The following is a 25040-nucleotide window of genomic DNA, read 5'->3' as shown; positions in this document are numbered from 1 at the left end:
CTTTTTATTTTTAAAATTTATTTAATTAATTAATTAATTAATTAATTTACTTTTGGTCTTTTTGAGACAGGGTCTCCCTGTAGCCCCAGCTGGCTTGGAACTCACTATGTAGACCAGGCTGGCTTTGAACTCACAGAGATCTGCCTACCTCCCAAGTGCTGGGATTAAAGCACATGCCTGGCTCAGAGCACTTTTTATTTTTAAAATTAAACATTTTAAAATTTTTATGTGTACGAGTGTTTTTCCTGCATGTATGTTTGTGCACCCATGTCATGCAATACCTATGGAGGCCAAAAGATGGCCTGGAACTGGAGTTACAGATGGTTGTTAACCAATATGTGGGTGCTGAGAACTGAATCTGGGTCCTCTGGAAGAGCAGCCAGTACTCTTAACTGCTGAACTATCTCTCTAGTCCCTTACTTTTTATTTTGAGGCATGGTCTTACCTGAGGGACCTTGAACTTTCAATCCTTTTAACTCAGCCTCCTGAGTAGCTGGAGTTACAGGCTTGTGCCATCAGGCCCTGGTCAACCTGACTTTTAAAGAATTAAATAATATGAAAACTGGTAACAAATATCCATAACACAGGAAGGTTAAGTGACTGGTCTGTGTAGTGGAAATGTCTGTAGCAACTTAAAAGAATGGTACATTGCTGTGAACTGACAGAGAAAGGATTCCATGTGCTTAAGTAGAAAAAGCAAGTTTCAAAACAATGTTAACTGTGGTTAATGAATGTTGTGAACAGGATAAACTTTTACAAATACCTTTCACAGTAAGGTTCTGGTTACAGTAATAAAGACAGAACTATCTATTTTTCTATAAGCATATATGTATATAAACACAAGAAAATGTCAAGAGGAAACATACCAAACTCTCATAGTGCTACCTTTGGGGAAGAGATAGTAACTTTCTTTTGACATGAGCCTGTAGGTTGAGACAATTCATTGTGTGTGCAAGCACATGTTATCAAGCTCAAAAGGAGAGCATGCCCCTAACAAAGGTAACCATAACAAAGGTAATGAAATATAAGGGGCTCCATTTCTCTTCATCTGGGCTTTAGGGTTAAAACATACCTGAAATCAAGCTGGGCATGGTGGTACATGCCTTCAATTCCAGCACTTGGGAGGCAGAGGTTGGTGTATCTCTGTGAGTTCCAGGCCAGCCTGGGATATACAGTGAGATCTTGTCAACAAAACAATACAACACAACCCTGGAATCCTGCCATCAGGCTAAAACATTACCCAGAGGGCTAAGCATGGGTGAAGAAGATAGACTCGGTCCATCAGACATTTAGTGATTTCACAAACATGTATCCTAAGCTCCACACAAGTCAGGAGTCTACAGTGGACTTCTATGGAGAAGGTGTGGGAGTTTGTTCACGTGTCACCACTCTCAACTGGATTCCTGTTGCCTTGACAAACTTTCCTAGGGTTAATACTGGTAAATTCCACCTTTCCCAAAAGAAAGTACCTGTACATATAGTTACAGTGATGGAAGTCTTGAATTAAGTCCATTGGAAGAACAGTCATAAAAAGTCAGCCAGAGTGAAACATTTACATGATAGGTTTTGGAAATGAATTGCTAAAGAAGGAAACACCCAGCTCTACCTTGATGATTTGTCAGACATTTGAGAAAATGATCCTGAATGAAGAGAGCCACTGGAGTAGTGTGAGAGAGAGAGGCTGAGTGAACATGAGCCACTGGAGTAGAGAGAGACAGAGGGAGGGAGCAAGAGAGAGAGAAAGAGAGAGGGAGAGACAGAGAGAAAGAGGGAGGAAGAGAGACAGAGAGGCTGAGTGAGCATGAGCCACTGGAGTAGGGCAAGATGCTGGTTTCTGAGCAGCAGACAATAAATCAGTGTCTTGGCCATGTCATCATGGAGTTGAGAGGCTAAGGCTTGAACCCAAGCCAGTGGTGACCTTGGCTAACTGCCAGCCTACAATGTCTCTATTCCAGTTTCTGGAATGTGGGATCTGAGGAAAAGGTAAGACTAAGTCTTCCTTGATGCATGCTGTTGGCTTGAACCAGTCAGCCTTGCCAGAAACGACTTCTCTCAGAAAACATCTATCTGCTCACACACTTAAAGACCCCAGAATGGCTGCAAGAGGTCTTTCCTGTTCAAATGCAACTCTGGAGGGAGGGAGTCATTACTCACCAAGCTCTCTATCCATTTCAAAAAGAAAACTTCATCACTCACAGACAGCGTTGGCAAGAAGAACCTTAACAACGTCAAACAGCCAGCTCTGAGATCACATTCTGTTAACCACCTACATAGATCTGTCGGAAAGCCACACAAGCCTTAGCCTGCAAGCTTAATACATTGAAATGAAACACTCCCACGTGTGAGTTCCTCAAGTTGCACATGCTCACGTTGCAAATGGATGCCAATGAGTCGCCTGGGCAGATACAGCAAAGAAAACTAGGGTGACTTTTGTTTGCTTTTTGAGGCAGGGTCTCTCTGTGCCACCCAGGCTGGCCCTGAACTTCAGGGCTCAAGTAAATTTCTCCCCTCAGCTTCCCAAGTAGCTAGGACTACAAGTACATGCCACCAGACTACTGCTGGGAGTGCTTGGAATTGAATTCGGGGCTTGACATGTGCTAAGCATACACTCTACCACTGATCTATGTCCCTTGACCACAAGATTACTTTAAATAATAGTTAAAATGGCTCTTTTCTATTGGACTCAACTGGGTGATTTCCTCCTAAAAATAAGCATGTGTGTTAAGGTGAGGGTATCATGTACATTAGAAAAGAAGCAGGGACGTTAGAGCCAGTGTTTCACCTGCTCTGAGACATCCAACATTTATACTGGGTATTTAAACTGTTATTGTCACCAGTAACAGAGGATAGAGAAGCTTGTCCTGGTTTAGTGGAGGTGGCTGGGGAAGAGGCTGGTAAACAGAAAAGATTATCTTTGTGCTGTGTGGGAGATCAGTGAAGCTAATTTCTAACATCCTCCTGGTTTTGATTCTGCTTCAAATCTGGTCTAGAGAAGACTTTGCTATATGGTCTTGCCTAGAGACTCCCCATGTGGCAAAGGCCCAGCTCTAACAGATAGGATGAGTTTCATGTGTCTGAAATCAGGAGGCCAGGCACTGCACAGGCCCCTGAGGTCTAGACGATGACTATTCTCCATGGGGCTCTGTAGCATCACCCATCCTCTCCTGCAGGTCCATTTATTTCTGCATCCCTTTATATGTACCCCTAAATGCTTATCTCAAACATTACTTTCTTAGCTCCTTCCTCTTCAAGGTTCTTTCAGTTGTTAAAAATTGCCTAGCATGGTGGCACATACCTTTAATCCCCGTAAGTGCATGGCCTGGGACTTGCTATGTAGACCAGGCTGGTCTTAAACTCAGAAAGATCTGACTGTCTCTGCTTCCTGAATGCTGAGATTAAAGGTAGGCGTCACCATGCCCAGTAAGATCAAATTTTAATTTATACCATAGTCACCAATACAATCAAGATTTCATTATCCCAGAAAGTCTGTCTTGTAGTAAGCCCTTCAGTGCACCCCAGGCAAATACTGACCTGCTTGTAGCTCTGCAGCTCTGCCCTTTGCAGAATGTGTTCTAAATGGAAGCATACTGTAAGTGACTGCCTGAGTCTGGCTTCTCTTACTTGGCAGAATGCACTGGAGATGCATCCAACTCTTGTGCATCATGGGGTCCTTCATTTTCATTGTGGGAAGTACTCTGTTGTATGACTCTATGGCAGTGTGACCTAGTCAGAAGTTGGTGTACATGTGAGTGGTTTCCAGATTTTGTTGATTGAGATAAAAGCTGTTATAGGATTTTGAACACACATGTATCTTCATTTTTGAAGTAAGACTGCTGGGTTCTATGGTGGTACATTTAACTTTAGGAGATACTTCTAAACTGTTTTCCAAAGAACCTTCAACATTCTGCATGCTACAGACAGAGACCGAGGGTTTCGGCTGCTTCTTCATGCTCATCAGCCCTTGATACTGTCAGGTTTCTGTAGAATGGTTTTAGCCATACCAGCAGGCACGCTGCATGACGCTTCTGTGGTCTTAATCTGTATTTCTCTACTGACCACTGATTATTGGGCAGTATTTCACATGTTACTGAACATCCATCCCTTCTTGAAGAAATGTATATTTATATTTATTACTCATTTTTAATTGGGTAATTTGTTTGGTTAATGGGTTTTGGGAGATCTTTACATAGTCTGGATACAAATCTTGTGTTTTACAAATATATTCCACATATAAATTTCTCCCTTTTAGCATCATTATTAAAGATCAGTGATCACTTCTAAAGTGCTTATGAGTAGGGTCATGTCATAGTGGGTTTCTTTGGATGTCTGCCTCTGACAGAGATGTCTTTTGAACATGTGGCCAAGTGTTGACTAAATTTCTCAGCTGTGTCCTAGGGGTGGCATTACTGGTTGTCTAGAGTGTAGGTGGGCAGCAGACTATATTCAACAGCTTTAAAAGGGCTCTGCTCATCCCTTTCTTGTATTTACTGCATTCTTGAACCTGTATGCCCACACAGGGCTGTATACTCTAGACTGTACTGCCTCTTGGAAGTCCAGTTGCTCCAGAATCAGGCTTTTCATTGACTGAAGAAAGAGAAAGTAACTAGCAGGGGCTGTTTCTGATACAGACACTGGAATGGTAATCAGAGGTAAGGCTTAATGTCAAGAGACCAGCCCAGTATATCCTTTAACTTAGCACTCTATTAATGAGATCGTGATATTACAGACATCTACAGAAGTAAACATGGGCCGATGAGGCATTCTTGTGTTTTAGGGGAGAACTGTACAGCAAAAAAGGGCAAATTCTAGGGGAAGACACACTACATAATACACCAAGTACACGGTAGGTACCTCTCAGTTCTGTAGTTCCATGCCATCACCCCATGGGCTTTGGACATCAGGCTTCCAGCCATCAAGAAGTGGAGAGTGGAGGTGGGGGATAGTTGGGGGGGGGCATGTGATCAATATACATGTGTATGGAAATGTCAAAGAATAAATAAAAGATTAAACAACAAAAAAAGAAGTGGAGGCAAGGGCCAGGTCACATTTGCACCAGAATGAGGCAGGAAAGACAGTTGAGAGAGGATGGGGGTATGAGACCACCTTCCTTAAACAGAATTTTTTTTTGCCTTTTTGAGACAGGATCTCTCTATAGCCCCAGCTTGTCTGAAATTTGCTACATAGACCAGGCTGGCCTCCTAAGTGCTGGGATTAAAGGCACCTGGCTTCTTAAACAGAACTATATCTTTCTTAAAGAAATGTCACAAGTTAGGTACAGTAGCAAGCACCTTTAATCCCAGCACTTTGGGAGGCAGAGGCAGGCAGAGCTCTGTGAGTTCTAGGCCAGCTGAGGCTACAGGAAGACCCTATCTCAAAAAGATAAAAGCAAAAAAAAAAAAAAAAAAAAAAAAAAAAAAAAAAAAAAAAAGTCACGAAACCTCAGTATTTTGGCGATTTTCTGTTCGAAGCAAATAATATGGGAAATTCCTTCTTTCAAGGGATAATTATTTCCTTGCTTTCATTATACAAGATTTTCTTACATTTTTGGCATCTGCTACCACTGCTTGGCTGTAAGCATCCAGAAGCAGATGATAACGCATACACCTGTTTTAAGCAACCTTTCATGTTGCTTAATTTGCTGAGTATCTTTTGCTTTGGAGGTCTTATCTGTGGGTATGATTTTGGATTACCTAGTATGTGACATTTTGTCCCTAAAAAATTCATCATATGCTGGGCATGGTGGCGCACACCTTTAATCCCAGCACTTGGGAAGCAGAGACAGAGGCAAAGGTAGAGGCAGGCAGATCTCTGTGAGCTCAAGGCCAGCCTGGTCTACATCTAGCCAGCTGGGGCTATAGGGAGACCATGTCTCAAAAAAAAGGACAAAAAGAAATTCATCATGGATATGTACTGCCTCCACCCAAATCAATCTAAGAAGCTTCAAGAGTATTTCATGTCCTGGGAAATGACATTAACACTTCCTGTCTCAGGTGTACCCAGACAACCCTTATTTAATTGACAATGTCATGTGACAGCTGAAGGTCAACCCCTTCCTGCTGGGTGGGGAACGCAATTCTGGAGGCAAGGTCAATCTCTGAGGAGCTGGTGAAAGAGCTTGAATTTCTGGAAATGCATTTAATTTTCAGTTGTTTTATTTTGTGTTAGGAGTGTTTTGCCTGCATGTATGGTAGCCATGTACATGTAGTACCTGCAGAGGCCAGAAGAGGGCATTGGATTCCTCTGGAACTGTTGTTAGCCATTAATTCCCAAACCCTTATTCATATTATTCATAATTTCTCTTTTTTTGAGACAGGACATTGCTGTGTATTCCAGAAGGCTTCCTGTCTCAGCCTCCCAAGTGTTGGGACAAATGCATGTGCCAGACTGTCCTGCTGAATCATATGGTTTAATATATATGTTTAGAATATAAATATTTTTTCTTCTCAAAAAACACTTAGGAAACTTTATGGACTTATAGCTTTAAAAAATTTACTAAGAAATTCAAGACACAGTTATTTTCCTCCAATTCTCACATGGCTTTCATGTTCTCTTACTGAGCGGCTTGCTCAAGTGCCCACTCTAGCTCTTCTGTCACATGCTGGTAGTGTTCTCAGTCACTCTTTTCTTCTCCTTGGTAATGCCTGTACTCTGGCTTCAGCTCCCACGTATTTTTGTGGATCCCTTTTACATTCTGAATACCGATCTCTTTCAAGATTTCTTTCAGATATCCCTAAAAACCAAAAACAAAAAACTCGAGAGATGTTAGGAAGGCAGGAAATAAAGCAATTCAATAAACTGTTTTTTGATTATACACAAGCAATACATAACCCTATTAAACATGGTCATTAGCATCAATGGGCTAGAAGTCTAGAATGCCAACAACTTGCCAGATTAAAGAAAAAAGTTTAGAGGAAAATGCTATAAATGACTAGTGCTTCAATTGAAGTTTATTTACATGATGGAGCAGACCAAAGGCAATCTGCTCTTGAGCTCAGTGGCCTCAAGGACTCAGTTCATGGTCAGACTGGAATCAGTCGTTTCAGAAGCAGTAGTACTTATACAAATATTTGAAGGATGGGAAAATTATATTTAATGAAGCAAGCACACTACAGGTATCTAGAATTCTCACTTCTAAGATGGGTCTTTCTTTTGGGACAAGGTCTCTCTATGCAGCCATAGCTGGCCTAGAACCTGCTATGTAGACAAGTTGGCTCCACTAACTGCAGGGATTGAAGGTGCATAGCACCACACTCAGCCTAAAATGGGCTTTCAAACCCATGTATCAAGCTACTTTTTTTCCTGTACAGTAAGGAAAAGTATCTGTACTTCCTATTACTTGTGTGTTGGCCAAGATTGCCAAGATAGGGAGAGACATGATAGAACCATGGGGGTGCAGGTTTCTTGTGGTTGGCTCTTCCCCAGGAGCCCATATTATGGAATTTTATGACCCTGATAGTTTACCAAATGATTACTAGATTCATGGAAATGACGACTATGTCAACTGTAATGCTAACCCTGCCTTTGCTTTCCAACGCCCAAGACCTGAAACATCCCACCATAAACTGACCAACTCAAGTACTTCCTTCTTAGACAAGAAAGGAAAGTCAGGGCTGGAGAGATGGCTCAGTGGTTAAGAGCACTGGTTGCTCTTGCAAAAGACCTAGGTTCAAATCCCAGAACCAAATGGCAGCTAACATCCATCCATAACTCCAGTTCCATGGGACCCGATAACCTCTTCTGACCTCCTTGGGCATTGTACGACATGTGTGCACTTACACATATACAGGCAATACACTCATACACATTAAAAAAATCATAAAAATATTTTTTAAAAAGGAAAGTTATTCACAAGTGATGTTTTCTGCTACAGAACAAACCAATCAGCAATAACTTTTATATGTATGCTTTAAAGAACCAGTTATAGTATTAAGATACTCATCTCATTGTAGGAAGAGATAATATTATTAATTGTAACAGTTGAGAAGCTTCTGCATTAGAATTGTGTGGGGATCTTGAGCAACCCCACTTTGGGCGTCTGTGTGTGTGTGTGTGTGTGTGTGTGTGTCTACTGTTTTTTGAGACAGGGTCTCGCTAAGCTGACCAGGCTGGTCTCTAACCTGTGACCCTCCTGTTGGTGTCTCCTGAGTGCTGGTAATAATGTGCATACTCCACCATGCTAGGTAGGAAGAGTCTGCATTTGGACAAGTCCCTACCTATTCATTTAACTACTTTTAAAATTCCACAATATTTTCTTTAAGGGTTCTTGTAGCTCTGACACTCCAGGATCTTTGAGCCCTTAATAGGCTGAGTTCTCCGAACCTCACCAGGACATTACATGATACCAAATAGTGAAATTCCTTCTTACCCTGATTTGGAGTAATGGTGCATAAGTCATACAGCGAGGGGTTGGTTGCCATCCAGAAATGTAACAGCTGATAAACACTGGAGCTATACCTGGGTTGCTTAGAAGGTCCCTTGGTCCCTTGGATAGCCTTCCCATTCCAGCAAACAGGCCCCAGCAGGTGGCAGCAATGAACCAAGGGAGCCCTGGGTTTCCCCCAGGTGGCTTGCCTGCCTCCCACACCTTCTATACTCAGCTTTGCTAAAGGACGCATGTGAATGAGTAAGCATAAATGCTTGAGACATGAAGGTAATGCGCACGTCCGCTATCTGCTATTTCAAATCAAACTGAAAAATGGGACACTGTTCATAAACTACTATCTAATTAAACTGGATTTATAAATGGAAAATGATGGGTATGCACAAATGGTTCTCAGTTTAGGTGCCAAGAATGACATTTTTGTAAAATTCCAAAGAATGGTTTTTGTAAGGTTGGCCAAGCTCCTGTTGCACAAACAATCGCACAGTTGTGGATGTACTGCAGTGGGTTCAAATGGAAAGACCAAGCAGGAGCATTTCAGCAGCCCAAGAGAAAGGTGGTTCTCTTGACTTCAAGTTGTGTGCTTATCTTGGCAAAGAAAATGGAAAGCCTAAAAAGGGTTAAACATGAAAAGTCTTCGGTGTACAAATTCAGTTGCCTTCCTAGTCCCCACTCATTTTGGTAAACTAGTAGATAGTACTATATATAGGATAGCTTTATACATAAAGATGTCACTTTTCCTTGTAACAGAGATGAGATAAACACTGTGGATCTGTCAAGTAACACAACTAGAACCACAATGCCTAGCCAGGCTAGGTCTGCAGGGTGGTGGTTTTGAACTTCCTGGATCTTTAGTACATTTCAAATCCAAACTGAAGACTTTATTCTAAACAAATGAATCAGCTTGTGAGGGAGTAGGTATAATATCAGGAAAGAAAGAAGTAGTGATGACAGGGAAAAATGGTCATAAAATCCCTAAGGGGAAGAGCACACAATGGTTGAGTCCCCTTGGCCCACAAGTCTTGTCTCAAGGCCCTCCACAGGCATGTATCCCCTGGGCTGCCTGTCCCCACACTTGTCATTTCTGTATCTGCATGCTCCCAAGCTTTTCCTTATCAGCGCCACTTCCATGATGCTTATACCTGTCCCTCATATCTGAACCTTTACGATTAGGCTTAAATGTCATTAGTCCAGAGCAATTTCCCCAACAATTGCCTCAAGCCTCAGAATTACATTTCATACTGCACATATATCAATCATAGCTCTGATTTTAATATGCTCCCTAAAATTATTTTTTAATAACCCAGTTTCTGTGCTCAGCTTGAATTTAGGTCCTTATCTCTACATGCCCCTGTTTCCTCTTAAACCACCAGTGCCAATTAAACATCATGGATACCGAGTGCATGATGAGAGTGGGCAGAGATGTTGGAGTGATTAGGCAGGTGAGGACTAAGGAGGTGGTGATCACCTGCAGAGCATTAAGAAAGTCTGTAGAAATAAATTATGTGAATTCTAGTTCTTTTTACTTTTGATCTCAGGCGTGACCAAGTTTGAGAAGTAAAACTGAATAAACTATACCACCTGAACTCAAATGACATTTATTATTAAAAATCTATGTTCTAGTGTGAAAGAGTAGAGATGTTAAAAAGTTCTGCCCAGACTGAAAACTGTTAATTTCATTTCCTTGTGCTATTTAAACATTCATCCCAGTATTTATTCTAGAATTGACAACATGCCAGTGAAATGGGCTAGAACCTTTGCCTTCTTTGAAGAATCCACTGGTAGATTAGGGTGGTAACAACAGCACAAACACAGGCAAGAAAGTAAGAGACACAGAGGGTGCTATAAGAGCCACTGGCTCAGGCTGCTTCAAGATGTTCTCTGAGGATGGGTATTTGCTCATTTCAATTAAATAGCAATTCTGTGTAGAAAGCAGCTCTGCCGGGTGTGGTGGTGCACGCCTGTAGTCCCAGCACTTGGGAGGCAGAGGCAGGAGGATCTCTGTGAGTTCAAGGCCAGCCTGTTCTACATAGTGAGTTCCAGGACAGCTTGGCTACAAGGCTACAGGAAGACATGTCTCAAAAAAAAAAAAAAAAAAAAAAAAAAAGAAGCTCTATTTCTCACACATTTTAAAAATGGAATGACTTCTCAGTTTAACTATTTCAGAAAAGGATGCTCAAATCAAGTAGACCTTCATGTCACATGGGATTGGGGATGCTTCTCATTAGAGTGTGGACCAAGCTGCAGCACACAATTCAATACTGGCTCAGGTTCAGTGCTTCAAAGGCATGTGTGGGAGGGAACTGACAGCAAGTCTGAATGCAGAGCAAAAGGGATGAAGCACCACAGCTTCTGGGAAGGATGCAGCAAGCAAAGCACATCCTTGATCATAGGAGGTTATGGGATTTGCATGTGGTTTGCATTTGCATCTTGAGATAAAACTTTGGTGACTAAAAAGTCAGAAATTCAAAGATCAACTTCCTGATTCTCCAAAGCCTGGGACAATGCAGCCACAAAACACAGTAGCCTACCAGTCGCTCTTTGTTCCCCTTCCAGCCTCCCTTCACTCCTGACCAGTTCTCTTACCTTTTCTTCTACTGCTTCATGACAACCAAATGAAAGATTTATCTGAATTTCACTTCACTAGGCACTTCAATGATAAGCATATTATATATATAAAATACATGTTAATAATAAATCAATTCAATCTTTTTTGAGACAGGGTCATCCTGTAGCCCCTGGTGGCCTGGAACTCAGAGACCATCCTGCCTCTGCCTCCTCAGTGCTGGGATCAAAGCTGTGTGCCACTATGCCAGGCATTAAAAATATCTCCGACAGCATATTACCAACTACTAATGCTTTAAGTAAGCTAATAATATCCTGCTAGACTCTCAGTTACAAAATCTTCCCCCAAAAGTTAGACCAAATGCCTGATGTACAGATATACCACAGGAGGCACATGGGATATGTGCTATGTGTGTTTTATAAAGGGACCCAGTAGCAGGAAGGGTGTTATTGGTTCTATGAGAATTTCACAGTAACTAACACTTTTTGTTACATGATTTTTTTGGGGGGGGGCGGGATGAATGACTCCTTTCAGAAATGCCAACAGAACAAGGGATTCACTAATGAGGCTGTGACTCCAAGGCACACAATTGTGCATTAAAAACAAACCACACATTAGGAATAAATTGTGAAGAAAGGCAACAGATGCTTTCACTACCTGAAGACAGAATAAACTGTAAACAGGAGAGGGAAGGTGATGCTGGGGCCTTCTCTGGAAAATGGGCTTTGCCTGCATTTTTTCCCTTTCTTTCTTGGGGTTCATTTCCTCCTCTCTACAAACTACTCCAACTCCCATCCCATGGCTTCTTTGGGTCCCATTGGCTATATTTTCCCCTTTGAAAGCTCTGAGCAGGAGACAGGTAGTGAAATGGTCAAGGGAAAAATTCTATCTCACTCTACTTTGCATTTAATCCAAACCGTGGAAAACAGGGAATTATTGCATTAATATTTGTGTGCTACCAAGTTTCATCACTAGCAACACCTGGCATTGGCAAATATTTCTCAAGTTTGAAGAGTTCAGATAAACAAAGTCTGCCTTCTTTTACTTTTAACTTTGATTAAAAACATGCTTCTAGAGCCGGGTATGGTGGTGCACACCTTTAATCCCAGCACTTGGGAGGCAGAGGCAGGTGGATCTCTGTAAGTTCAAGGCCAGCCTGGTCTACATAATGAGTTCCAGGACAGCTGGTGCTATGGGGAGACCCTGTCTCAAAAAAGACAAAAACAAAAACATACTTCTAAACTGGATTATAGTTTACTTATATACCGAATATTGCTGATTTTGGGTTATTACGTGTTGAGCTATAAAGATTTAAAGCTGGGAACAAAGTGATATATATATTTAAAATCATTAGGGAAAAATAGAGATGTGAAAATATTAATAGATAAAGGAGAAAATAACACTCATTTTGAGGGTAGGGAACTGCTAATAGATAAGGGATTTCTTTCTGTGGTGATGAAAGTGTTTTAAAGCTGACTATGATTATTTTGTTTTTTTTTTTTTTTGAGACAGGGTCTCCCTGTAGCCTGGAACTCACTCTATAGACCAGGCTGGCCTCAAACTCAAGAGATCCACCTCCCTCTGCCTCCCAAGTGCTGGGATTAAAGGCATACGCCACTACTCCCTTCTTGTGATAACTTTTAGCATTCTAAAATACACTGACCTGTACAGTTTAGTAAATATATAACTTATGACAAAAACAAGGTTTTAAATTGAGAAGAACAATGACTTAAGATGAAACTGGATATGCTAGCAAATGCCTATAATCCCAGCAACTGGAAGGCTGGCTAGCAGGATGCTAAGTTTGAGACCAGCCTAGGCTACACAGGTAGTTCAAGGCTAGCTTGTGCAATACAGTGAAGTTCTGTCTTTAAAAAAAAATTAAGATAATACTTTTTTAGTGTTTGAATTAGACAATTATATGGTGCCTGGCTATGTATGCTATTCATAATTAAAATCTCTGTCTTGAGATTTCCAGAATGGAAATAAGGACTAGCTCTATGATGCTGCATACAGACTTGAAGTTCAGTTTGGTACTACAAGGTCCTTCACCAAGATTATCCTCTGGTACCTGAACCACTAGCTGAGGAGAGAATGTGTACCTCAAACAGTTCTCCAGACACAGAGTTACAGATCCCCCATAACTAATGCATTCTTTAAAGGGCTTTAAAAAAAACAATTATTCATTTTTACTTTATCTAAATGAGTGTTTTGTCTCCATGTAAGTGCACCATGTGTGTGTAATACCTGTGGAGGCTGAAGAGGGCATCAGATACCCTGGAACTGGAATTATAGAAGGTTGTTAGTCACCATGTGGGGGTGGGGAACCAAAGCCAGTCCTCTGTAAGAGCAGCCAGTGCTCTTAACTACTGAACTATCTCCCCAGTTCCTGCTATCCCTAGCCCTAGTTTCACTTTTAATTTGGGGGTGGGGTCTCACTAAGTTGCCCAGACTGGCCCTGACTTCTTCTTCATTCTGCATTCTTTTGGAGACAGGGTCTCCCTGTGGCCCCAGCTAGCCCAGAACTCACAATGCATACCAGGCTATCCTTGAACTCACAGAGATCTGCTTGGCTCTGCACCCCCCGTACTGGGATTAAAGACGAGCACCACCATTCCTGGCCTACTAATGCATTCTTGAATACAAAGTTCAACATGAAATTCTTTCTAGAAAGAAATTATTGCCATATGGGTGGGGAGCTCGAAAATATACCTTTCTAGCTTGAGAAATTAAATAGAAGGTAGTTAAAATCTTAATATTTTTACTTTATGTCTTAAAAACTGAATGGAGGGGCTGAAAAGATGGCTCAGGAGTTAAGAGTGCTTATTGCTCTTCCAAAAGAACCAGGTTTTGCTCCCAAGCACATCAGGTGGCTCACAACCAACTGTAACTCCAGGTCCAAGGGATCCAATACCCTCTTCTGGCCTCTCAGGGTACTCACACACTTGGAATCACTTACACTGACACATAAATAAAAGTAAATCTTTAACACTGAATGGAATGAAAGAATGAGGAAGGAGATTTTACTAGAAATGGCATTTTTTATAATAAATATAAATTTTTGTGAGTTACCACTTAAGGGAAAAGTCTGTGTTTTTTGTATATAAATAAATGTACACGTGTTTACCAGATGCCTGTCTGAGCTATTGCTCTCATCTATGTAATATCTTCTGTAAAATCTTGAGTTATTTGGCATGTTACTAAATTCATCTCAAATGTGACATTCAGAAATGAAGTGAGGAGCTGGGCCTGGTGCTACCCTAAGTCCTGATGCTCAGGAAGGTCAGGCAAGAGGACAGCAAAGTTCAGGCCTGCTGGAGCTGCTGCTTGAGGTCAGGGCCAGTCTGGGAAACTTAGTGAGACCCCATCCCCAAATAAAAAGTAAAAACAGGGCTAGGGATAGAGCCCCAGAACTGAGAAAGAAAAGAAGTGAAGGAGAAAAGGAAAACCCTCAAATCGTTGAAGAAATTAAAGGGAAACTGTTATAGTTCCATAACAAATTTAGTATCAATCTATATACCTGTAAATCTTCGAACTTAGGAAGTGGAGACAAGATCCAAAGTTAAGGTTCTCCTAAGCTACATAGCAAGTTTACGCCAACCTGGGCTACAGGGATCCTGTCTTAAAACAGTCAAAAAATTTAGATTGTGGCCTTTTAAATTTTGGACCTACCGCAACTCTCTAGCCCACTTCCAGTGTCATGAGCCTTTCTTTTCATAGTATGTTGTCTCTATTTCTACTACCAATACTAATACTAATACTAATACTAATAATGATACAAAAAGTTCAAAAGAAATATTCACTAATTACCATACTCAACCGGGAAATTGGTTGTCTTTTTTGTTTTAAAATTCAAATTTCTTTTAAAAATATTTTATTTAGTTGGGTGTGGTGGCACATGCCTTTAATCCCAGCACTTGGGAGGCAGAGGCAGGTGGATATCTGTGATTTTGAGGCCAGTATGGTCTACATAGTGAGTTCCAGGCCAGCTGGAGCTACAGAGAGAACCTGCCTCAAAAAGACAAAAAAAAAAAAAAAATTATTATTTTATGTGTATGAGTGTATTGACTGCATGTATGTAAATGTACCTGTGTCATGCAATGTCAGTGGAGATCAGAAGAGGGTGTCAGATCCCCTGAAAATGGAGTTATGGGAGGTTGTTAGCTGTACATGGGTGCTGGGAACTGAATCTGGGTCCTCTGCAAGAGCAGCCAGTGCTCTTAATTGCCAAGCCATCTCTTCAGCCCCCAAATTAAAATGTCTACTTCAGGGGGCTGGAGAGATGGCTCAGCAGTTAAGAACACTGGTTGTTTTTGCAGAAGACCCAGGTTCAAATGCCAGCACATCAGAAAGCCTCTTCTGACTCATTGTACATTGTACGAAACAGGTGCACTTACCTACATGCAGGCAATACATGCATACACATAAAATAAAAATATAAATAAAAAATTTAAAAAATTTCTACTTCAGGAAAAATGAGTATGTGAAATAGAGAGGAAAAAAAAAAAAAGCTACAGGGGTTGGAGATGACTCCACAGTTTAGAGCACTGGCTGCTTTGTTCCCAGCACCAACATCGGGGCTAATAACTGACTCTAACTTTAGACTCTAGGGGATCTGATTCTCTCTTCTGGCCTCTATGGGCATTTGCACGCATCACATGTGGTACACTTATATACATGCAGGCAAAACATTCATACAATAAACAAATTTTTTAAGAAATCTATTTTGCTTTGGGATTAGGAATGGAACTAGCAAAGACAAAACTCAAGCTCTATTTTCTACATATTTGGCTATGAATAATGATGACTCAATAAAAAAGCAGAAAGCAATCTTTTCGGGACAAAAATGCCTAGCCAGGCATGGTAGTGCATGCCTTTAGTCCCAGCAGAGGCAGGTGGATTACAGTGAGATGGAGGCCAGCCTCGTCTAAATAGCGAGTTCTAGGCCAGCTGGGGCTACAGAGAGACGCTGTCTCAAAAAACAAACAACAACAACAACAACACCAAAAAAAAAAAACCAAACAAAAAGACATTCCTTTGTCAGAAAAATACTTTCCTTGGTTGTCTGCCGATCTATATACATGCTGGAATAAACATCAGACAACATGATGAAAGACATTCCTCTGGGGCTGGAGAGATGGCTCATATACATGCAGGCAACACACTTATACACATAAAAAAAGAAAAAAACAAAGACATTCCTTAGCTGAAGTCAGGAGAACTATGTCCAAGCCACTAAGCTTGCTCGGGGTCTGTTAATAAATTAAGAAAAAAACAAAAAACAAAACAAAAAACCCAACTCAACTGCTCTTACACCACTTTTTACTTTTAAGAACCCAAGTGAGGAGCTGGAGAGATGGCTCAGTGGTTAAGAGCACTGAATGCTCTTGCAGAGGACCCGGGTTCGATTCCTAGCACCCACATGGCAGCTACGAACTGTCCTTAACTCCAGTTCCAGGGGAATCCAAAGCCCTCTTCTGACCTCCATGGCATTGCACGACACGAGTGCACTCACATGCAGTCAATACACTCATACACATAAAATAAAAATAAAATATTTTTTTTAAAAAAAGAACCTAAATGAGAGATCTATACATCTTAATTTGTAGAACACAGCAAGAAGAAGAAATAGGGACACAGGTGTGTCTGGCTTGAGCAACTTGGGAATGGTGGGGTCACTTACTGAAAAAGAGGCTTGGTGTGGTATGGGAATCAAGAGTTCTGTTCTGGGACCAGGGAAGTGACCCTGTTGTTAAATGCTTGATGTGCAGGCATGAGGACCTGAGTTTGAGCCCCAGAATCCATGTAAAAAAGCTGAGCATGGTGATACATGCTAGTACTCCCTGCACTGAGGAGGAGGATACAGGCAGATCCCTGGGGCTTGCTAGTTAAGTGAGCTTAGTCTAACTGGGAAGTCCTAATGATACCTGATGTTTGCCCTGGCCTCTACATGTATGTGCATACATGTGCATGTGTACCCATACCCCCCCCCCAAAAGAGATCTGTTTTGAACACAATAAATCTGCAACAGCAAAAAGGGGATAATATGGGGCTGGAGAGATGGCTCAGTGGTTAAGGACACTGGTTGTTCTTGCAGAAGACCCGGGTTCGAATCCCAGCATCCACATAGAGCAGCTAACAACTGTCCATAACTCCAGTTCCAGGGGATCCGTTAGCTTCTCCTGTCTTCCGTGGACATTGCACGACACTGGTGCACTTACCTGCATGCAGGCAATACACGCATACACATAAAATAAAAATAATAAAGTATTTTTAAAAAGGGGGGAATAATACTGATTAGGCACTGTTCTAAATAGTATAGAGAGGGAGAAGTAGTGGTCCTTGGTTGGTCCCATTCCTTTTGTCTAGGAATAGCACACAAAGTCAGAACCCATTCTGGGGCTTGTACTGGAATAACTATGAAGGATCTAACTTTGAGTAGCTGCTAGTTGTGAGATGCTTCAGGATGAGCCATTCTGGCTACTCTATGTAAGACTCTGCCTGTCTACAAAGATAACAGACAAGGAAGATGAAAAGGTGGAAGAGAAAGTTTTTACTAAATAATATTAGTAAGCCAGTTCTAGCCTTCTCTAAAGCTACATGCATTCTGGAACTTTCCAGCTAAGTGAGGGAATAAATCCTAGTTCAACCTTGTTCAACCTAGCTTCAGATGGTTTCTGTTCCTCCAGCTAAAATCTCTACCAATTTATAGACCCCAATAGGAATATTTGCAAATTTTTATTTTTCATTGGAAAATGCACAGTATTTCAAATTTTCTAGTCACTTTGTCCTTTTTTTTGGCTTTTTGAGGCAGGGTCTCCCTGTAGACCCAGCTGGTCTGTAACTCACTATGTAGGCCAGGCTGGCCTCAAACTCTGAGATCCACCTGCCTCTGCCTCCCAAGTGCTAGAATTAAAGGCATGCACCACCACACCTAATGACTTTTAAAAAACACTGTAACTGAGTCCAGAAGAGTATAACAGATTCCTTGGAGTTGGAGTTGTAGGTGGTTGTGAGCTGCCTCACTTGGGTGCTGGGAACCAACCTTGAGTTGTTTGGAACAGCAGTATGTGTGCTGAACCGCTGAGCCCAATTCCAATTTTTCCTTACTTTTATTCAAATCTTTAATTAGGCCTATGTGGAATAGCCTCTGAATGTTGGGTTAATCCTACTTGACTGCTGATACAGCATTGCAACTGTTTTGGGTATGGAAGCCTACCTTGCAGATCAGTAACTACTGGCAAGTATTATGAAAGCTGAAGGGCTTAAAGTATGGGCACCAAGCTGCATTTAGTTTTTCCTGGTGACCTGAACCTACTCTATTAAAAACACGCCAACTGATCAACTATATATTTGGAATTAAAAGGTGTTACATTAGGGGGCTGGCAAGATGGCTCAGTGAGTAAAGGTACCTGTGGCTGAGCCTGAATACCTTAGTCTGATCCTCAGAACCACATGGTATAGAGAAGTGACTCTTTTAAGTCATCCTCTGACCTCTACACATGCACCCACATACACACAAAATAAATACAAGAAAAAAAAAAGGTGGCACACTGGATCGATGTGCATGGGTATCACTGACTTATAAGTTACATCAATAGCTACATATATGTCTCCCTGAAACATGGCCCGAAATTGGGATAGAGTACAAGGGAATGAGAAGTCCAGTTGTAACTGCAGCTGGGGTCCTATGGACTTTTACTATAAAGGCACACTGGTGAAGGGGTGTATACTAGAAGCAGAGTGGTAGGGCTGAGAATGAGAAGTCTTGGCAATTTCAGGTTTCAATGGGTGCAATTAAAACTTTTCACTGGCTTGTATCTTAAAAGGAAATGTGATGTGTACTTCTACTTTACAGATAAAAGATTAAGGAAGACCAGACATAACACAGCAAAAGTAAGGATCACTAAGTGCTAGGGAAAAATAATAGGTTCCTTCTGATCTTTCATATTTTAGAGGGGAAAAAGCCCAAGAAGCTCAACCACAAGCAAAAGCTCCATTAAGTGGATATTACATTCCTAACTTTATATCAGGTACCAAAGTCTGGCCTTTTCAAACTGGCTAATCTGTCTTTGAGAAAATTCTACTGTTTTTGGCCATCCATGCAAACTACATATTAGTAAAGGAGAGGAAAAAGTCTGTCCCTAGGGACAGTTTCCATAATGAGTAAATCTGCATGTAGAAACGAAGGTTTTCAGGGAGAAAAAAATGACACAGAGAAGAAATAAGTAGAGGAGAGTATGGTAGCACATGCCTCTGCTACCAGTGCTCCAGAGGCCAAGGCAGGAGGACTATGAGTTTGAGGCCAGCCTGGGCTATACAGCTGAGATAGCAAGACAGCAAAAATGTGGGGGGCAGAGGGGAGGGGAAGGAAAGGAGGAAAAAAAGGGAAGGGGGGGAAATCACATTATGAAGGTCAGCAAACATAGTATTAGTACTGCTAATACCAAAGAGGGTACGTTGTAGTGAGACTTGATAGCTGTAAATTCGTTATCAATAATAAATTAAGAGCAGACATAGTGTATACATCTGCAACTCCAGTCCTCAGGAAGATGAGGCAGGAAGGATTAGGAACTTGAGGTTAGCCTGGGCAACACAGTGTTTCAGCAAGAGCAACAAAGCAAGAACCTCTCTCAAAAGAACAATCTGCCTCCCTAGTTGATACCGTGTCTAAATCATTTTAATATAAGAAGTATCTACTTTCTAGATCAATGGTCTGCCATGAGAATGTGACACTATTTACCTTTCCCCTAGAAAAACATAACTGCCTTTGCACATAGTCACTAAGTTAGCAAATCTCCTGAGTTCACCTTGAAAATGATCTGTACAGGACTGGGCGTTGGTGGAACACATCTTTAATCCCAGCACTCGGCAGGCAAACAGAAGATCAAGGCCAGTCTGGTCTACACAATGAGTTTTAAGACAGTCAGGGATAAATAGTGAGACCCTGTCTCAAAAAAGGAAAAAAAAAAAAAAAAAAAAAAAAAAAAAAGAAAAAGAGAAAAGGGGGAAAAAAAATCTAAATAACTGAAAGACATGCTTTTGGTTTTTGTTTGAACCAGGGTACATATGTGCATAGTCCAAACTGGCCTTGAACTTGTGATCTTCCCACTTTAGCCTTCTGAGTACTGAGATTATAGGGACGCAACACCACAACCAACACAACATACCCACCCAAACACACTTTCCTTTGATGCAAAGTGAATAAACCTTGTATCTCATGTCAGCAAAGAAACTGCCTTCCCCAGTATCACTGGAATGCCCCTCTGTAAGCGTTACTTCCCCACTTCTAATTTGTGTATATTTTATCCTCTAAAAACACTTTATTTGCTTTCAGAGTGTCTGGAATGGACTTTTCATGTAGACATATTTACAAATTAAAGTAACAAAGATAAACTTCACTAAAACCAGAAGAAACACAGCTTGCGAATAAATTATTCTTTTTTAAGTATTTTAATCTAGCTTGGATGCTGTTTCTAAGGCTTTGATGCCTGAGGGAATGAAGTCATTAAAGATGAATTGCTAACACAGCAGCAGAGCACTTTCCTCACAAAAAATGCAAAATTAAGAATGTAAAAGGTAAAATGTTAACCTTTTAATGTTAAGAAAAAAAAAAAGACTAGTTTCTTTTCCTCATATGAAATTGTTGCTATTAATCATATCTAGAAAATATTATTATTATGTGTGTGTGGGGGGTCAGAGTACAACTTGCAGAGTCAGTTCTCTCCTTCCACTGTGGTTCAGAGGCTTGAACTCAGGTTGGCAGGCTTGTATAGCAAGTGCCTTTGCCCACTAAGCTACTTCGCTGATGTTCAAAAGAAATAGCTGCATTCAGATATGTCTGTCATTAGTGTGAGCATGAACTTAATTACGCTTCCCCTCACTAATGATAGCAGGACACACCGGTGAATCAGCATGAACGTACATACCACAGGCTGTTTTGTGATGTCCACCAAGTCCTTAAGATTATAATACTGATGTTTCTCAAAGGCTGAAAATAGCATGTCGAGTACATGTTGTTTGTCTGCTCGAGCGCGCTTTCCATCTTCTTTCTTTTTCCTTTCATATTCAATCTATAGGCAAAAGCAAAAGAAAGAAAAGTATGAATTCACATTCATTCTGCAACAGGCCTTTCTGCTGTAGGCATTTGAGAACTACATTTAAAGTTCAGAGGCCTTTGAACAGAGTCTCGGGACATGGACTTATGGCTCCCAGGGCTTCCAGTACCCTTAAGGATCTAAGATGGTTACAATGCTGATCTGTAGACCATTTTCAGTTTTCCTTGAAGCTTTATAACCATAAAGCTTAGGTTCCTCAGAAACTCTCTTGCAGTTCCCTTGTTTTTGATTAGCCAAAATAGAGTGAGATCACTTTGTGTAGTAAACTTCACTTGGTAGGTATCATCTTTTGAAATGAGTCCATGAGCACAGGACAGGCTCTCTGGACCCTGAGGAATCTGGGAAGCACTAGTAAAAAAAGGGCTGTGAACAGAGCCAGAAGCCTTTCTCCTCCTGGCCTGTGCCATACCTTCAACTTCATACTCTGAAGTAGACTGAACAACAAAAAGGACACATAGATACGTAGGACTTGTACACCAGCAAGCTATTTTTCTGGAATCTTCATTTTGTTGTATCACGTGCCCTCTAAATTTACCTGGATAATATACTCTAATTTTTTTTTTTCTTTTCTTTTGGAGTCAGAGTCTCCCCGTAGCCCCAACTGGCCTAGAACTCATAGAGATCTGCCTGCCTCTGCCTCCTGAGTGCTGGGATTAAAAGCTTGTGCCACCACATCTAGCCTGTACTCTAATTTTCAACATAAAAATGAAAAGTGAAATACCTCCTATTCATATAAACACAAGATACTAAGACCATGTTTTGTGTATCTCAGTGTCATATGCCTCACACGCACCAGTTAGGGGACCGACTATGATGAGAAGCCGCTCTTTCCCTCTGTAGGAAACTGTCTTTGCTTTGAAAATATGCAAAGTGCTTGCCTTTCAAGCATGAGGACCAGAGCTTGAGCCATAGAACCCAAGTAACAGCCAGGCACGATGGGCGATGAGTACTTGTAATCCTAGTGCCAGGTGGAGACAGGCAGATAGATCCCTGGGGCTCTGGTGACTACAATGCTGTTCTTGCCTCCTCGTATTCTGCACACCCCACCCCCATATATAAAAAGAGGGAGTATACAACTTCTATTTACTTATTTCAATTGGTTAACATTTTTAAAGGAACATTGAATTTTATAAAATATAGGCATTGGTTGGAGGAAAATCCAAGCCCCATCCTTGGTCACCAGTGAGCTACAGAAGGTCTAGAGAACAAAGTCCTGCACATCAACTGGGATGACTATAACTCAGAGACAAGTTTCAAAAATAGTGACAGGCATTTGAAAATGAACAACTAAATTCGAACCTGATGGAGTTAGGCTTATGCACTTTATTTTCACAAAAGGATTTGTCACATAAAGATAAAGGTTAGTTTCCATGGATCTACTGGTGTTAAACTAAAAATATATCTTAAATATAATCAGAAGCTTAACAGTAGAGGCTAGAGGTAACTTTGACAAGATTCCTCTTTCAATTACATACATTTAGGAACCAGACAAGGGGAAAGGACTTACTTAATCTTTTTTTTTTTTTTTTCTAAATAAACCTTGAGAGTAAAACTCAAGTTCCATTTACTTTTCAACATATTAATCATGGGCTATGTGTTAGCCACCATACTGAGAAACAATAAGACAATCTTCCCTTTTAAAAGCTATCCTTTTCTTATGGTTGGTGTTTTAGAATTTTACATTCTCTCTCCTTCTCTCACGCACACATTTAACTGTAGGGATAATAAACCACAGAACTACCTAGGACAAGATTACAATGCAAAAAAAAAAAAGGAAATGTGGGCCACAACTTCCAGGTTCAAGACTTTCTGATGAGCCAGGCCTATTGGCACAGACCAAGTAATCCCAGCTACTTGGGAGACTAAAGACAAGACGATCAAAAGTTCAAGTCTGTCTGGGCTGAGTTCAAAGCCATTTTGGAACAATTTAGTGAGACCCTGTCTCAAAATAGAAAATAAAAAAAGCTGGGGTCAGAGATCAGTGATAGAATACTTGTCTCAGTAGCAATAAAAAAAATACATAAAATTATTTTTTGGGGGGGTAGGGTTGAAAATAGCATAAAAGAAAAATACTTATGTGCTGCCAAAACTGATTTAGAAGAATACAAATACGTGTTTTCTCTGGGGTTGAAAGGACAGAACTAACAGAATGATCACACTGAGGAAAAAGAAAGCAGGAAAGACCAGCAACTCCAAGCACCAGGGTCTTTGGGTTAGCCAGCAGAATGGAATCCTGGGGGCTCTTGGGGTAAATGTTAGCCTTTCTTTGTTAACAACGATAACATACTGCTTTCCTTGTTTACTTATCTGTACCCTGAAACCCTTTGAGTACTCTATACTCCAGCAAGCTTTTCTTTTGGATTGTGCTGCAGACTAGAGAAGGGCTCTGGGGGACAAAGCAGGGAAATACCATGTTTGAGAAAAAAGACATTATAATCCTTTATTCTGGTTCAGTGTGGCTAACAGAAACTTAACCTGGGATCTGTAAAATAGAGGATGTTAGACCCAGACACAGGAAAGTGGGAAGGCCAAGGTTCCCCTCAAGGGTTGAGTAAAGTGTGTGATTTCATTTATTCCCAAAGGTCATTGATCTCTGAGAACAATGCAAAGGAAGTGACTATTCTAGCAGGAGAAGGTGCAAGGCTTCTGAGTCTCCCAAGCACCTTATCTTCTGAGCACACTCCCTTCCCAGGTTTGACTGAAGCAGAAAGAATACAGGAGAAGTTGAATTCAGGAAAGAGAAGTGATGGCGTATCAGCAGGATCTTCTCTGTATAAAATGGGTAAAGGAGTAGAAAGATTAATAGGAAAAATGACTTTATACAACCATGCCAATATAGCAAAATGGCTCATTTCGGGGAAGGCACACATTCTATAGCTGGCGATGGTGAGAACAGACTTTGTTTTGTTCTTTTTTCAAAATTCCAAATCTAGAGCCAATAAGGCCTGAATCAAAAATGAGATTTTAGAAAGAAAATTTCAAACCAACATATTAAATTAACAAATGTTAATAAGTAGGAAGAAAACCACAAAATTCTACCAAAATTATAAGCATCTTGGTTTACGTGCTCTCACCTCAGATATACAAATTGCACCCAACATTGGTGCTCTCCTCCTTTAAAACTCAGGGGGAAACCCATGGGCAAGTGGCATACCCCTGTAATCCCAGCACTGGGGAGTACGAAGGAGAAGGATCAAAAGATTAAGGTCATCCTTAGATACATGAACATTAGAGATCAGTCAGCTGGGGCTAGAGACCCTGTCTCAAGTGTGTGTGTGTGTGTGTGTGTGTGTGTGTGTACGTGAAGGACTATGATGACACACAGGACGGAGGACACACTTGATGCTTAGGCTAATCTTTTTGTGTTAACCATGTTTGTCAATGGCTCAATTCCTAGGAGTAATGTGGCCTAATGCTTCCTGTTACTAAAAGAGGAAACTGAAATCCAGGCATGGTGGTGTAGGCCTATAATTTCACATGTAGAAGTACAGTAGGATTATCAGGAGTTCAGGGCCATCCTTGGCTACATGAAGCACTGTCTTTAAAAAAAAAAAATCCCCAATAACCAAACAAAGGACAATCTGAAAAGTCAAACATACAAAATAATAACCATGATAAAAGTGGAAGCACCACCCTGCATTAAGAGAGCTTTTTCTGCACTAGAAATGTAACCCTACAAGAAGTTGGGCGTGGTGGCACATAAGATTCATATGGAAGCACAAGAGACCCCGGATAGCCAAAACAACCCTGAGAACTAAGAGCAATGCTGGGGGGATTACTATACCAGATTTTAAGCTCTACTACAGAGCTATAGTCATAAAAACAATATGGTACTGGCATAAAAACAGACCCATAGACCAATGGAACAAAATCGAACACCCAAATATGAGTAATTGCAATTTTAGCCACCTGATATTTGACAAAGGGGCCAAGAACATTAACTGGAGGAAAGACAGCATCTTCAGCAAATGGTGCT

General features: G+C 41.0%; 1 protein-coding gene across 1 annotated transcript in view; it reads right to left on the bottom strand.

The window, feature by feature from the left end:
- Positions 1-6387: 6387 nt before the first annotated feature.
- The window catches only part of Gtf2f2 (general transcription factor IIF subunit 2), a 158613-nt gene continuing 139960 nt past the window's right edge, over positions 6388-25040 (bottom strand). The window contains exons 7-8 of the mRNA XM_008827715.3: positions 20876-21019; positions 6388-6730 (exon numbers count right to left, since the gene is read on the bottom strand). Coding sequence (XP_008825937.1) covers positions 6611-6730; positions 20876-21019 — 264 coding nt within the window. The 3' untranslated portion in view covers positions 6388-6610. The remainder of the gene's footprint in view (positions 6731-20875; positions 21020-25040) is intronic.

Source organism: Nannospalax galili, unplaced genomic scaffold (assembly GCF_000622305.1).
Source record: "Nannospalax galili isolate Female #2095 unplaced genomic scaffold, S.galili_v1.0 scaffold430, whole genome shotgun sequence".
NCBI classification, from domain to species: Eukaryota; Metazoa; Chordata; class Mammalia; order Rodentia; family Spalacidae; genus Nannospalax; species Nannospalax galili.
Note: the sequence above shows the minus strand (reverse complement) of the source record. Positions and strands in the feature narration are given on the sequence as shown.